Here is a 16,324-nt window from a genome sequence, read left to right on the forward strand (position 1 = left end):
CTTCCCAGAGACCATGGCAGAAAGCAGACACAATGAGGTGTTTGAGTCATGATGACTGTATAAGTGAGCCTCCTGTTACTACAATGAGATGCCTGAGGCACTTAACTCATATTTCTAGAGGCTCAAGTCCAAGATGGTGCAGCCACATAGATTTGAGCCTTTGTTGAGAGAAAGCACATTATGGCAGAAGCATGTAGTTGTTGTGTGGTATTTTGATGGCATTCTGATGCTTTTGAGACTGCCAATAAAATTTGCTTTAAATCAGAGGGTGGAGCTAGCAACTAGCTGACCAAAATGGAGATTTTGGAGGACTGAGAACAGAAAGACTGGAAGTAGTAGGGTGGGGCTTATAGAGCAGCTCAGGCCTTCTGGATGGAAGAATGAGTGTGTGTGCATGCGTGCATGTGTGTGTGTGTGTGTGTGTGTGTGTGTGTGTGTGTGTGTGAGAGAGAGAGAGAGAGAGAGAGAGAGAGAGAAAGAGAGAGAGAGAGAGAGAGAGAGGGAGGGAGGTCACTGTTTGCTTCTCCACCACTTCTCTGATCATTCAGGTTATTACCCTGATATCTGATTCTCGAATTTTTATTGTTAAAGAATAATTAGATAAATGCATCATGGAGTAAAACAAGTGCTCACATTGTAGCATGTTCATAAGTCAGAGGTGTGGAGAAGAGGGGAAAGAAGGGGAAGAGAAAAACTGATGGACTATCATAATTCACTTTGAATGCACATCCCCAGGGATCAAAGAGCATCACAATAGCCCCACCTCTTTTTTTTTTCGTTTGTGCATTCATGTTTTTTGCCTGCATGTATGTCCTTAATGAGGGTGTTAGATACCCTGGAACTGGAGTTACAGACTGTTGTGAGCTGCCATATAGGTACTGGGAATTGAACCCAGGTCCTATGGAAGAGCAGGCAGTGCTCTTAACCACTGAGCCATCTCCCCAGCCCCTAGGCCCCCACCTCTTAAGGCCCCAAAGTATCTCCCAATAGCACCACTGCAGACTGTGATCTACTGAAATTACAGTAGTGGCTATAGTACTGACAAAGCTTTCTCTGGGACAAAGAGATTTTCGAGGACGGAGGACACGAAGAGAGACCGGGGAAATACTGCTAGTGTCTCATCAGTGTCCTGGTATATGAAGCAGTTGAATTCTTACAAAACATAAAGTACCGTTCTATGTGCCTATTATCCTTCTTTGTAAGCCACAGCCCCCAATACAAAATCATGAGGCAGTATAGGCTGTGGTCTGAGGAGCACCAAGAGAGTGGAAGTCCAGATTTCCCTGACAAGATGTTCTACTTAACTGCATGGCCAAGGACAATGACCTCATATTTCTGATTGTCTTGCCTCTAATCCCCCTAGAGTTGGGATGACAGAAATGTGCCACCACACCCAGTTTATGGTCCTGGGGATCAAATCCAGGCTTTCGTGCATGCTAGGTAAACACTTTATCAACGGAGCCTGTATCTCCAGCCTGAGATTTTTTTATATAACAGAAAACGCTGACAAAAGAGAGCAATGATTGCTCTCATTAAGTAGGCTTTTCAGATATAATCTGCATTGATAAAGACCTATTTTGCAAAGTAGAAAAGAGTCAATGCTAAACTAGATCTTCCACCTCAACTTTCCAAATGCAAATATTTCTGTACCAGTTCCTTTTCTGTTCCTATGACAAAATATCATGAACAAAAGCAACTTAGAAGAGAAAAAGGCTAAGTTTGGCTTACAGTCCCAGAGGGATAGAGTCTATGATGGTGAGAGAAAGGCATGGCAACAGGCAAGGCTCAACAGGAGCAGAAAGCTAGCTTGTCACATTTTCATTCACACACAGGAAGCAGAGAGAGAGCAGGAAGTAGAACAAGGCTATAAACCCCCAAAGTCTGCCCCTAGTGGCATACTTCCTCCAGTAAGGAAGACTCTGCCTCCCAAAGGTTCCATAACCTCCCCAAACACTGCCAGCTAGGAACCAAGTGTTCAAATCTATGAGGCATTTGCTATTTAAACCACAGTTGTCAATATATTGTATTTCTCACAGTTTTAAGCATTGCCTGATTTTATTGCTTTAATGTTCCATTTAAAAGCTGCCCACATGAAATTAAATTATGAGGGTTTAAAGAGGTAGTAAGTATGTAAGACACATTAAGTAGTCCACGGTGTGTATACAGCCGTAATCATAGGAACTTGCAGGTACAGGGGAGGAGTCAGCCATTGCTTCAGTCAGCATTAAGTGACTGTACAAGGAGCTCAGGCATTGAGACCAGTCCTCACTCATCCCCAGTGAAACAGACTCACAAAGAAGCAGATTTTCACTCATGTTCTCCTCTAGCTCCAGAAGAGACTGTGTCTAAATCCTTTTCAAAGCCTCCAGTTGTACCCTTCCACTGTGCTTCCCTCAATGAGGAAGTGTTCTAAGTCTGCAGTCCACATGGCAGCCACTAACCCACAGCGGGTGGATGACACTTGAAGGATGGCACATCTGGCAGAACTACTTTTCCAATTTCCTTTAGTTTCACACAACAACTTGATTAAAGTAGCTGAATGTAGCTAGCGGTACTCTATCAGATGGCTCAGACATACACACTCAGAGGAGGAAGTGTCATCCATTCATTTTCACTTATGAGTCATGGAGTTATTACCAGGTACCTTGAGCCTTTGTGAGTCACTATCAGGTTATTTTTGACACCATGCCACTGCCACCAGGTTTGTTTAATAGCTTCATTGCTGACAAGAGGTTCCAAAGAAAAGGTCAGAGTGTGGGATGGGAGTTGAGGATCCTGTACAGGCTCTGTCTCAGAGTTATTAAAAAGATAGGCTGACACTGTTATGCATGTCCCCAACACTGCCACTTTTATCCTAGTTGAAAAGACCTAGACTTTCCTGATGCCAGATGGAGGCCAAGTAACGACTTTAGATGCCCTGTAAATAGAATGTGAACCCTCCTTTGCAGTGCATGCTGGGTATATTAGGTTGTCCCAGCTGAAACGCCCATGTTGCAGTGGCTATTGCCTAGAAAGCAGGGACTCTTACAAGCTGTAGCATGCATGGCCTGGCCTATGTTCATGGATGAGATTTCCAAGGTGCCTGACTCTGTTGTGCCTACTGCTTAGCTGGGCTTCATCCAACCTCAGCACTCTCCCCTAGTCTCTGTCCAGGACACTATAGAAACTTTGGTTTGTGACTCCTCACCTGGCCTTCTTCATCACACTGTCCTGAGATCTAGGTTTCTAGGCACCAAAGATACCAGAGTGCAAAACATCTTTTTTCATAACCATTGCAGGGACATTGAGTCCAGGATTCAATTCAAAGCATATCCAGAGAGCAGATGTTCTGTGCCAGATGCCAGCCAACATCCTTGAACATGGAGATGAAATCTGTCCCCCACCACTGGATTATTATGTGAATCATTCTCTGTATCACCAGTGCCATTAATAATTCAGCCTTCCAAATGTGTCCTGGGCATCCTGCTCTCAGGGACTTCCCTTGAATCTGTTACCTTGAATGAGCCACAAAGAAAGCATAGCCCTAGCCTGTCCTTGGGTAGTTTCATGTCTGCCCCAGAAGACATAATTTGTAACATCTCTCTCTCTCTCTAATGGCCTCCCTTTGTCTTTCTCTTTTCTCCAGGGCTCATCACTGACTACAGGGTAAGTAAATGATTTTGTCCATTGTAATCCAAACTGAACAAAGTGCCAGGGGCTTTCTACAGTGGTGGTTGCTGTCCCCACCTCCTGAGCAGGAGTCCACAAGAGGCACATTTTAAATGTGCTCTAGTAGACATATTAGGTAGCTTTGCAGTAAGCTGTCCTGCCAAGTAAGTTCATCAGAGGTCTCAGTGTAGAAGGCACAGCCCCAGCTAGCTGCCTTCCAAGACAAGTGGAAGGAGATTTGACAACAGCTCCTGCAAGGGTCTGTCTCCACAGTACACGTGGCCCTCTTTCCCCCTTCTGCGGTGTTCTTGGAGCAGCATCCTAAAGAGTGGTAGAGCAGAGTCAGGGAAGAGATGGATTCTTGGACAGGAGATTGTCGTCTTGGCAGCCTTTCCTCGACTCGCTTTACTTCTTTCTCCTTTTTTTTATTTGCCACAAATGTTTCTGGATTTTGAAAACACCAGGTTGTCCCAGCTTTACTCTGGAAAGGAATTTGGAACCGCAAGTAATGCTGGGAGGCTTCTTCCAAGAATAGAAGCCAAGCAGGCCGGGAACATGAAGGGGCCCACTGCATCTGTTGCCTCCCTCGGAACATGAAGGGGCCCACTGCATCTGCTGCTTTTCTGACTCAAGAAATGACCCGGCTCATTTGCTGGGTGGGGTGGCGGGTGTGCATGGTGAGCACAGGACATTATCAAAGCATCTTGTCTGAAGTTGTGTGTCTAAATTCTTGGGACAGTATGTCAGCCGCTGATAATAAGGTAGCAGGATTACCTCTCATAGACACAGAGTACCCTTCCCGCTTCTGGTGACAGCTGCAAGCTGGCAGGTGCAGGTTGCCAGGGAATCTTCATTACAGCTCCCCCAGGACAGAGTTTCAGGGAAGCTTGTACCATGGGGAAAAGTCAGGATATGTGTAGATATGGGTATAGCCAGGAGAACAATTCATCATCTCATTTAACTGTGTACACACAATCCCTATTTAGGATCTAACTTACCTTTTACCAAGCATTACTTAAGGGATAAGGTAAGAATAATACTAAAAATAGTTTGAGGATAAAATCACTCGCAGTCTCTTCATCCTGACATTGCTTTGGGCTTTGGGTTTGCATTGCCTTTGTGGGGGTACGATACTAGACTCTTGAGAAAGAGCTCACAATCTTCATGAAGCAGAACTTGGCAAGTCTGTAGACAATTGTCAGCAGAGCCTCCATTATTTTAAGTTAAGTGAACCTGGCATGGGATGGGGGGTCAGATCTCCCTTTGACCCCAAAGGATACTTAAACTGTTCAGAGGCAAAATTTAAAGAAAAATAAAAACCATGAATTTTGCGCATCCTGTGGCCTCATCATCCCATTTTTATTTTATACACATGGTAATTGTATGCCTACTGCATAGTAACTCAGGAAAGCTAGAAGCTTTCATAAAGAAATAGTTCAAGCTGGGTGGTGGTGGTGCACACCTTTAATCCCAGCACTTGGGAGGCAGAAGCAGGCAGATCTCAGTAGGCCAGCCTGGTCTACAGAGTGAGTTCCAGGACAGCCAGGACTACACAAAGAAACCCTGTCTTGAAAAACCAAAAAACAAAGCAAAAGTTCAATAAAGTCAGTTATGAGGGTGCACACCTTTAATTCCAGCACTCAGGATGCAGGGGTAAGAGAGATCTCTCTATGAGTTTGAGGTCAATCTAGCCTACCAAGTGACTCCATACCAGTGGGGGCTACATAATGAGATCCTGTCTCAAGAAACCAAACAAACAAAAGAAATTATACCATAGGCATGTATGTATAGGAAAAACAGCATATTTAAGTTTGCTGTTGTCCCAGATTTCATCCATTCACAGGGGAGAGATTTTGTAACTCACCTCCTGATTAAGGGAGGAACAGTTGTATTTAAAAGTGATCTTTATTTTCCAGGAAGCACCCATCACAGGCTAACTCTTACTTGTATCTCTGGTGGCAAAAAGCAGTGGAGTTTAGGGTGCTTTTCCTAACTGTAGAACACCATCTCATACAGGGAGAAGCCTGTCTCTCTCCACAGCACAGGAGCCGGGACTAGAAAAAAAGCGAAGGGCTCCCCTCCCCCAGCCTGCCCTTTATAAGCTCAAGTAGAGAATTTCAAAGAAAGCCAGGAAGTAGTGCAAGGCCGTCCTCCTCCCGACTGGCCTGTGTCTCATCTCTGTCCTTTCCTACGTGCTTTTATTGCATTTCCAACCGCCATCCATCACCATCAAGAAGAATGTGAGGGCCAGTGTGAACAGCCAGTCAGCTGACCGTCTGGGAGAGCTAGGAGCAGCAGAGGAAAGCTGCTCTGGTGAAAGGGTATTGGGGTCACTCCCAGAGGTCAGGGAGACAAAGGAGCTGACACTGTTTCAGAGTGCAGTTTCAGTGCAGGCAGGCAGAGAAAGGCAGACACACAAGGGGCTCAGCACCCTCTCTCTCTCTGCCCGGATGACCCCCTGCCCCCATGGAAGCTCTCTCGGGAAGGACCACATCTTTTCTATTTCTTACTCTAGTATCTCCTCTGGTGTGCACTCTGTCCGGTGAAACTAACAAACATCAGCGCCTCCAATCAATGCTGCTTCTGTCCCCATCTCCCTAGGATGTGAAGACGCTTCTGGCTCCCCTCTCCCCAGCTCACACATCAAGTTCTTTGCCATCCGGATTGGGAAATGGGCATTTTGTAGGGAAATGGCTGCCTCTAGACAAAACTGGCCAACTAAGAAGTTGAAAAGGAGCCTGGCTGTTAACACATTTCTCACTGATGTAGTCTTCTTTGTATTTTGTTTCAGCACTGGCAGATCCCACTGGGGCGGAGATTTCGCTCTTTGAAAATGTGGTTTGTTTTCAGAATGTATGGAGTCAAGGGACTGCAGGCTTACATCCGAAAGGTGACTGCCTTCTTTGTTTATCTGAGTAATATTGTAATGGTCTAAGTAGAGTCAGAAATGAATTCAGGTATCTTAGTGAGCAAACACGGTCACACATTGCTTAACAATGGGGATGTTCTGAGAAATACATCATGGGGCACTTCCATAAACATGAGGATATCAGAATTTTTATATACAGCAGAGATAGACAGTTTCCTAGCAGGCACAGATCTTTGGGGGCCGAGGAAAAATATGGTCTGTTGCTGTCTGAAATGACATTTTAAGTATAATTTTGGAACCAGGAGGTAGTTTGGGCCTTTAAGGTTAGGGTATTCACAACCTGGGCCTATGTGTCTTCTAGGACACTTTTGTTAGATTACAGGTTATCAACTCCAGGAAGTTAGTTAAACCATTGTGTAGATTTTATCCCCACCCCCATCTTGCCAACAGCAAATTTGACTGAACAACACTAACAGTGAGAACATAATGTTTTTCTCCCCCTGGCCCTCCCCCAAAATGCCAAACTAAGAGACCCTTTGAGTTGTTTGGGGTAAATAGATACCATTTTGTCCTCATGATTTCCAGGAGGCTTCCTGAGGTTTGTGTAACTTCTGTTTCAACAAGCCATGCAGATCACTGCGATATGCATTAAACTGCTTTGCAGAACCACTGATTGGTTCCAAGTCCTACTACCCTACTTTTTTTTCAACAGCTGGGGAAGCTGAGGCCTGAATAGGAGCCAGGACTTGTCCACCCATTTAGCCAGATGCAGAGGGCCCACTGACTTCAGTTGAGTCCTTTCTAAGCCACAGCATCATCTTGATGAGGCAAGCATGCCTGTGGTTTCCAGCCTGTGGTGGTGACAGCTTTCCCCTTAAGTCCCAGTACCCACTGCATCACCAGATGTGCAGCCAAAGGCAGGAGCTGAATGTCTCCAGGCTCCTCTTCTGTGACAAGGATGTAGAAAAGCAATTGTGTCCAGAGTACCTGTCACATGCTACAAACTGTCATCTGTCCAGATCACAAGACTGTTGTAAGAAAGTGTGTGCAGACATCAAGCATTGTGAGCAGCTACACAGGGGAAAGAACTAGAAACCGAGGGTGTGTGTAGATTTCGAGGATAGTCCCTGATCCAATTGCAAAAGGAGTAAGGAGGGTGAGTCAACTTGGCGTAATAAGAAAAAATCCCAGAGTGGTTTATCAGTCGAAGGTGACGATGACTTTCAGTTCAGGACAACTCACTGAGATTAGGCTGTGCCAGGTTAAAAACACACCACACCTCTTTCTGGAAAGGCCTCAATCCTGCTCTAACAAGAGACTATAAGAATGGTCAAAGCTGGCGTTCCTAGGCCTGAACTAATTGAAGCTTGCTTTAGTCCTGAATCTTTGGTGCCCCCTGGTGGGATGACTAGGGACAATCGCTTCAACGATGTTTCAGTCCAGACAAGCCTTGTGTGCTTCAGCTCCTCTTAAGCATCTACCCTGTGGCAGCTAGTGCTGGGTGCCAGCAGGTTCCAATTAGCTAAGTGTGTACATGGACAGTGATGAGTGTGTTCTCTGCCGATCATATGTGGTTTTAATCAGCTTTTGAGTTCTATAAACATCTAGAGATTAAATAAGCTTATGTGTTCAATTCGAGCACAAAACTTTATTTTATTTTTTATTTTGCAGATAAGGTCTCACTCTGTAGCCTTGGTTGGCCTGAGGCTCAGTATGTAGACCAGGTTGGTCTCAGAATCATAGAAGTCTGCCTACCTCAGTCTCCTAGGTGCTATGATGAAAGGCATGCACCACCATGCCAGAGAACACATGGTTCTTGAATATGGCAGGTGAAGGTGATTCCTACCTATCAGTTGCAGTCAGGCTGAGACCACAGCCCAACCTGCTGCAGAAGTGATGCTCCAGTCTCGGGCAGCGGCTGTGGATCCCATAAGAGCCAAGGCATGACCAGAAGGCCTTGGTTACTTGGTTATGACTCTCTCTCTCTCTCTCTCTCTCTCTCTCTCTCTCTCTGTCTCTTTCTCTGTGTCTCTCTGTGTCTCTGTCTCTCTCTCTGTCTCTCTCTCTCTCTCTCCCTCTCGGAGCTTCAGTTCCTATCTGTAAATTAGTAAAGTAATATCCCTGTATCATATTTTAAGCTGCCCTGAGAAGAGCAAGGCAACTGGATGTAGCCTTTCTTTCTTCTAGAATCTTCAACTGCTTCCATATGCTATTTACTATAAAATTGTAAAAGAAAAAAGGGTTTAAAACATAGACCCCTGAAGAGGAGAAAATGACTGTTTTTCTGAGGAAACTATGGTATACCTTGTGGTACAGGGCGGTTGAGTTTCCTCTCAGCCTGTGTGGGAAATGCTGGTAAGGAAACAGACATCTCTTAGAGCACGCAAATGAATAACAGATGTAATGCACAGTCCTGTAAGGTGCTGGGTGGTCAGGATTAGACTTAAGTTGTGATGAGAAACACAGCAAATTTCCCTTCTCTTTTTCTAGCACGTGGCACTGTCTCATGAGTTTGAGTCTCTGGTACGCCAGGACCCTCGCTTTGAGATCTGCACGGAAGTCATTCTTGGGCTGGTCTGCTTTCGGCTAAAGGTATGCTATGCCAATTTCAGCCATCTTTGTTTTTGTTGAATGAGATAAAGTATTATTCATGACCTCCACATGCAAAGTTGTGTCCCAGTTGCCAAGGGCTACAGAACATGACCCGTGGTGCTTAGCAGGCGGTGCTGGCTGGCTGACTGGCCCCGTAGACTTTCTTCCATGGACTTGCTGCCCAGTTTCCTCAGATATGATTGGATGCTTTCCTCTTGATCAAATGCCAAGAGTCCATCCAATACCCCTGGAACTGTACTCCTCTGCTGAGCTGTCTGTGGCCTCAGTAACCAGGTCACCTGTGGACACACAGCATCAGCACATCTGGGAACTGGTTAGATAAACAAACCTCACCATCCCAGTCATCTGTCTATATATACCTCAGCAAGATTCCTGCCCAGAGAGGGCACCTGGGTTGTGTGTTCACTTTGTGAGGGAAGCCTGCCCAGACCAGCATGGGAGTAGGCTATCTTTGCAGAGACTTACACAGCCATGTTACTCAAAAGGCCCCTGCTCATCTCTGTCTTATAAATGAAACCAGATGCTCTGGCCATTGCAGAGCTAGCTTTTAATAGGCCAACAGTTTTATGTTTTGTTTTCTTCCTCCTCTCCTTCTTCTTTTCCTTTTTATAGTATTGGGCTGGAACCCAGAACTTCACACATGCTAGACAAGTCTACACAATGCTATAGCCACAGACCCTGCCTCCTTTTTTGCTCCCCTTTAAAAAAAATAAGAGACAAAGGCCTCATGATGTTACCCAGGCTGACCTGAAACTTGCAATCCTCCCAAGTAGCTGGGGCTGCAGAATGCATGCCACGACACTTGACTGGAAGTTTCTGAATCAGTTCTAGGTCTTGCCAAGAGGCCTCCTTGTCTGAGCCTAGACAGCAATCATGAGAAGGAACAATCTGGGATACATCAATTTCATAATGCTGCACCTCCACGTACTATCTCCTTGGCTCATCTTGATTTTTAGAGTATGAGATGAAATCCAACTCTGGGGAATCCTAGATGCAGCAAGCATTAGTGTTATGATGTGAGCTAGAGAGGGGCCCCATGCTTTCTGAAAGTTTGAAACGGGATGTCTAGGGAGGATGTGTAGGCCATATGTAGCCTGTGTGGGATGCCTCGAGGTATCCATGTCCTTGGAGTTTGTCGTATGAACCATAGAATGTGGTAGGTCTACCAACATTGGAGTTAGCATTTTGTTGACTTCTTTGTCCCCAAGTAGGGGGGACATTGCTGTAGATGTCACTGTAAGATATTTTCAGTTTTGTAGGATGCTTGTATTTTAATTGTTTTGTTGAGATGTAATTCACTTTGGCTTTTAACTTGTCTATCTGAGTGATTTTTGTTATAGCTACAGGACTGTGAGGCTATCACCACAATATAATTAAGAAGATGTTTGTCTTTTCCAAACATTATATACAGTTACTGCTCCTTCTCAAATGCCTGGTAGTGTGTGCAGCCCCCACAAGCAGAAACCTTCATACTCTATGGCTAAGAATACTTTTATTCTGTGAGCTTTTTGCCGTCTCCTTCCCATAATTACACCCTTTCCTTCCCTTCCCTTCCCTTTCCTTTCCTTTTTCCTTTCCTTTCTTTTCCTCTTGTCTCTCTCTCTCCCTCCCCACCCCCCTCTCCTTTTCTTTTGATTTTTCGAGACAGGGTTTCTCTGTGTAGTTCGTCTCTATAGATCAGACTGGCCTCGAACTCAGAGATTCACCTGCCTCTGCCTCTCTAGTGCTGGGATCAAAGACATGTGACACAACTGCCTGGCTTACATCTTTTTTCTCAAGGAAGCACATTAGACAAACACTATTCCTTATTTTTCTGCCTGTAATTTTTTCCCTTGTCCTTATTTTCTCAGGTTTGAGTTTTCAATCTTCTCCATCCTTGATGGCTTCAACAAGTATAAAGTGACTACTTACTTATTGAGACAGTATCTGCTGTACCCTATGCTACCCTCAAACTGAATGTGTAAGCCAAGGACTATCTTGAACTGATTCTCTCATCTTCACCTCTCAAGAGGTGAGGTTACCAGTGCACACAACTCTGCTGGCTAAAAATAGCAACCACTATGCAAAATCTATTTTTGTGTCACTGGGATTTAAACCTGAGTCTTACATGTGCCCGGCAACAAGTGCTCTACCACTAAGCTATACTTCTGGCCCTGTGGCCCTTTAGTGGACATAAAGTATGTGGTATTACAATAGCATAGCTGCTCCTTTCTCCCTGGCCACACTCCTCTAATCTTTTTTTTTTTCTTTTTTCTTTTTCCAAGACAGGATTTCTCTGTAGCTTTGGAGCCTGTCCTGGAACTCACTCTGTAGACCAGGCTGGCCTCGAACTCACAGAGATCCTCCTGCCTCTGCCTCCCAACTGCTGGGATTTAAGGCATGTGCTACAACTACCTGATGAAGACTCCTCTAAGCTTAGTTGGCTTACTTTTGTCTTTTTTCATTATTGCATCTCTAACCATTTTTGTTTGCTTTCTGGTCCTACACATGGAAATCCTGACTAATCCAAACCAACTGAAAATGGCACACAACTTTTTCCTTGTTCTCGTTTTTTTGTGTCATATGAATTTCAAATGTATGTTCTCATGCTGAATCTTTTTACAGAGCTCATCCTCTTAGAATCACATCTCATGTCTCCATCTTCCTTGAATAGGCCCTCATTGTCCAGACATGGCACTTACACCAACAGTCTGAATAGCCTGTAGTTCCTTCACTGTGTACTTAAGATTTTCTTGGATATCACACTCAGACCCACAGCTAGAGGTGTGTGAATCTGTCTAAGGCCAAAAGCAGTTTTCAGTATCCAGCAGCTGTTCAGCTACCATCGTCCAGACAGAGGGGACGCTTTCCTTCTGATGTATCCTCCTACATCTCGACCCTTAAAGTACAGAATAAATGGTCCAGCACTGTCAGGGTCTTATGACTGGAGAATGATGCCTGTGACCATCCCCCTTCTATATTTTGCTATACTGAAAGTTTTAGCAGACAGAGTGGGGGGGCACTTCATGACAATTTATACAGAGGAGTGAAGGAATAGGTAAAGAATAGCTACAAGCCCATCTACTTGGGGCCCAGATGGAAAGTGAAGACTTTCTGTGTGTTGGTTGATAAGGCCTTCTTATCTCTGGTCAGTCGTTGGGAGTGGAGGACTCCGGCCTCTCTGTCCCCAGGTGGTTGACTATTCCCTTTCTAGAGAGGCTGTATAGAGATCATCTACGATCCCCTGTCCCTGCACTTACATATGTCCTTTGCAGATTCTCACAACAGCTTGACTGGTGTTCCAATGTCTCTGTTGTTGAGACTTCCTGTGGGTTCCAAGGTTTCTAAAGCTGCTCTGGTGTTCTGGTTCCAGGGACCCAGTGCCATTGTTTATGCTCACCTGTTTGTTGACAATGCCTCTGGGGACCTTCATCTTTCTTAAACAAGTTGGAGGATGGGAAGGTCAATTTCTGATAACACAGAAATGGTGTCACAGGAAAAGTGATCCCATAAGTTCTATTAGCCCGTGTTAGTTATTTCATTAAGCTTTCTGATGTCTTTCATACATAATGAAAAGTAACGATGGTTTCTTTGTTGACTACCATCTCTGGGTGTTACCAGACTTGGTGTTGTATGATTGATCTGCTTTCTAATTACTCCAGGGTTCCAACCAGCTGAATGAAACTCTTTTACAAAGAATAAACAGTGCCAAAAAAATCCACTTGGTTCCATGTCATCTGCGAGACAAGTTTGTGCTGCGCTTTGCTGTGTGCTCTCGCACTGTGGAGTCTGCCCACGTGCAGCTGGCCTGGGAGCACATCAGAGAGCTGGCAAGCAGCGTGCTGAGAGCTGAGAAGGAGTGAAAGCAGAGCTCCTTCAGGTAAGCAAGCTATGCCAGGAACATGCTGTCCTCCTGGCCTCAGGATTCCAGCTCAGTCCCAGCTTGGCCATTCAGTGCTGTGGGGTTGGGCTCCACTGTAAAGTGAGGAAGAGAAAAACTGTAACATGTTCAGTGAGGAGAAGCAGAAAGCATGCTATGTGTAATGAGTCTACAGAGCAAGTTTGTCTTCACTTTTATGGGAATATACATAATAACTAACCTAGAGATCTTGCTATATACTTTCCCCTCAGATTTCCCCAAGCAACACTGATCAAAGCAACTATCACAATAAATAGGACAATCATGTGACTGATTTACTCTGACAGGAAAGATCAAAATTGTGATGGCGAAGCAGGCCAAAGCTCCCAGGCTGCTTACAAAGGGGGAGAGTTTTGCAGACAGCATCGTTACAGTAATATTTATCGTTAGAGATGTCAGGTTGTCAACATAAACATTTTGGGTTTTTTGTTTGTTTGTTTTTGTTTTTTTGTTTTTCTGAGACAGGGTTTCTCTGTGTAGCCTTGGAGGTTGTCCTGGAACTTGCTCTGTAGACCAGGCTGGCCTCGAACTCACAGAGATCTGCCTGCCTCTGCCTCCCAAGTGCTGGGATTGAAGGCATGAGCCACTAACTCCTGGCTCATTTGGGGCTTTTGTTTGTTTTCTGAGACAGGGTTTCTCTGTGTAGCTCTGGCTTTCCAGAACTCGCTCTATAGACCAGGCTGGCCTCAAACTCAGAGTTCTGCCCACCTCTGCCTCCTGAGTGCTGGGATTAAAGGAGTGCTTTACTACTGCCTGGCCTAAACTCTTCAGTTAAAACTATTTGTTGTATTGTTTCACTGCAAAAATAGTATAGTCCTTCTCTGTACTCAATTTAGAAGTACATAAAATTCTTATTTTCATTTTGGTGGTGCTGGGAATGGAACAAGTATCTTATGCCTTTTAGGTAGGTGCACCACCACTGAGCAACACTGCCGCTCTATTTTCTATTTATTTATAGCCCCTAAGTTCATGCTGTTTTGTTTTCCTGTAGAGATCAAAAGTTAAAAAGAAGTATACCTGCAAACTGGAATGAGAGAAAAATAATCATCACCCTGTTTTCGTGAAATCATGGTTACATGTGGCCCTGTGTTTCCAAAACTAACCAGAAATCTGTGATCGACTTGTCAGTGAAGAAATAATTTCTGTTTTATCCGGGGAGAAATGTTTTCTGTGTGCAAAGCTGATGCCAGTGGCTCTAGATTTTGTTCTTTATTTGGCTGTCATTTTTGTTGATAATAAGATGTCTTTGTGCTCATAAACCATGGGTGGGAGGAAAGTCTTGCTTTATTTTCCAGGGTAGTCTTTGGTAGTCTATGGCAGTTAGCTTGTTCTGTGTGGCTCAACACTTAATAAACAATTGATGTGCAATACTAACTGTGTTGAGTAAGCATGTTGTTTTACAATGTATCAGATTCATTCTTGTGAGCTTGACTTACACTTTCAAGCATGCCACCCTTGTTAATGTTCATTTAGTCACTGTGTGTTTAATAAAAGCCTGGTGTGTGTCACTGTTCAGATTGATTAACAACACTCAAGTTCTGCTTAGAAATGAATTCAACTTCTAGGTATTTACTCAAATAATCTCTGATATTTATATGGAATCATTCTGGTTTTAGAAAAAATTTGTAGTGCTCAGGAATGCCAGAAGAGGCCACTGAATCCTCTAGACCTAGGGTAATAGTTGTGACCCACCTAACTGTGGTTCTTAGAAACCAAACTTGTGTCTTCCACAAGAGCAGTGTGCACTCTTAGTTACTTAGCTGTCTCTCCAATTCCAACATATTATTGTCCTTTGGAACCTTTAGAACTGTCAATTGTGCCAGGTGGTGGTGGCACATGCCTTTAATCCCTGCACTTGGGAGGCAGAAGCAGGCAGATCTCAATGAGTTCAAGGCCAGCTGGTCTACAAAGCAAGTTCCAGGACAGCCAGGGTTGTTACACAGAGAAACCCTGTCTTGAAAAACAAAAAACCAACCAAACAAACAAAAATGCCAATGACATTCAGAAGGTGTCCTTGGATTATTAGCAGGTGTGGTGGTTTATATTGAGTGTCCACTTGATAGGACCTAGACTCATCTAGGAGACAAGCCTCTGTGTATGCCTGTGAAGGGATTTCTAGATTAGCCTGCCCAAGGCGATGCCCGTGAGGGATTAAGTTACTTGAGGTGGGAAGACCTACCTCCAATATGGGTGGCATCATTTCCTGGTCTTGAGTCATAGACTACACAAACAGGAAACTGCTAGCTGAACACAGTATTCATAGGTCTGTTCTTCCAGACTGTGAATGAAACATGATTGACTCCTTTAACCCGGGCTTCCCTTCCGTGATGGACTACATCCTCAAACTGTCTGGCCAAATACACCTGTTTTCCCTTAGGTTGCTTTTGTCAGGGTATTTTTTATCACAGCAACAGGAAAAGTGAGACAGCAGGTATATTTTGAATTTCTGATGCCTCTGACATTTGTGTAAATGTAGCAGGATGATATGATCTGTTCTTCAGATATCTTGGTGTTTATAATGAATGCATGTTCTCCATCTTATTTGGTCAGGACATTTGTTTATAGATGAAGAGGATTTGGCTTTTGTCCGAATGTGGAGGTAAGGGATGGTATATTGAGGGCACCAAAACTATCTTGTGGTAGGACCAGTAGAGTATGAAACACTCAAATTACTGAGTTGAGTTTGATGTGCCTATATTTCACAATGATTGGTTTTCACTTCTCAGTGTGTCCCTGTGTATGCCGTAAGGCTCCAAGATGAGTCATTGCTGCTATCGACATGATCCCATCTTCTGCTGCAGAAACAGCTCCATTCAGCATGGTCTTTAACTCTGGCAAGATGGTTGAGACCTTATGAGAAAGTGGTTAGCTGGTATGTGCCATGGGACATATTGCACAAATGGGAGGCAGGGGTTATCTGAAAGGCTGGAGTATTTCTTTCTAAAAGTGTCTGAATCTTTAGGGAATACAGTCTAAGACCTGAGTTTATGTTCAGACCCAGGAGGGATGCAATCTTGGCTAACTACAGCTCATTTTTAGTTTATTCACTGCCTTATTAGAATTTCTATTGCTGTGATAAAAATACCATAACCAAAAGCAACTAGAGGAGGAAAGGGTTGATTTGGCTTACACTTCTACATCACAGTCCATCACTGAAAGAAAGTGAAGGAAGTAACTCAAGGCAGGAATTGATGAAGAGGAAGTAATGTGGCCTAGGGCTTTGCTCAGTTTGTTTTCTTACAGTAATGATGTCCACCAGCTCAAGGGCGGCATTGCCTACAGTGATCTAGGCCTTC

General features: G+C 44.3%; 1 protein-coding gene across 1 annotated transcript in view; it reads left to right on the plus strand.

The window, feature by feature from the left end:
- The window catches only part of Ddc (dopa decarboxylase), a 68,968-nt gene extending 54,570 nt beyond the window's left edge, over window positions 1-14,398 (plus strand). The window contains exons 10-14 of the mRNA XM_035452886.1: window positions 3,626-3,645; window positions 6,440-6,538; window positions 9,008-9,109; window positions 12,772-12,989; window positions 14,020-14,398. Of these exons, the coding sequence (XP_035308777.1) occupies window positions 3,626-3,645; window positions 6,440-6,538; window positions 9,008-9,109; window positions 12,772-12,972 (422 nt within the window). The 3' untranslated portion in view covers window positions 12,973-12,989; window positions 14,020-14,398. The remainder of the gene's footprint in view (window positions 1-3,625; window positions 3,646-6,439; window positions 6,539-9,007; window positions 9,110-12,771; window positions 12,990-14,019) is intronic.
- Window positions 14,399-16,324: the final 1,926 nt, after the last annotated feature.

Source organism: Cricetulus griseus, assembly GCF_003668045.3.
Source record: "Cricetulus griseus strain 17A/GY chromosome 1 unlocalized genomic scaffold, alternate assembly CriGri-PICRH-1.0 chr1_1, whole genome shotgun sequence".
Lineage (NCBI taxonomy): Eukaryota > Metazoa > Chordata > Mammalia > Rodentia > Cricetidae > Cricetulus > Cricetulus griseus.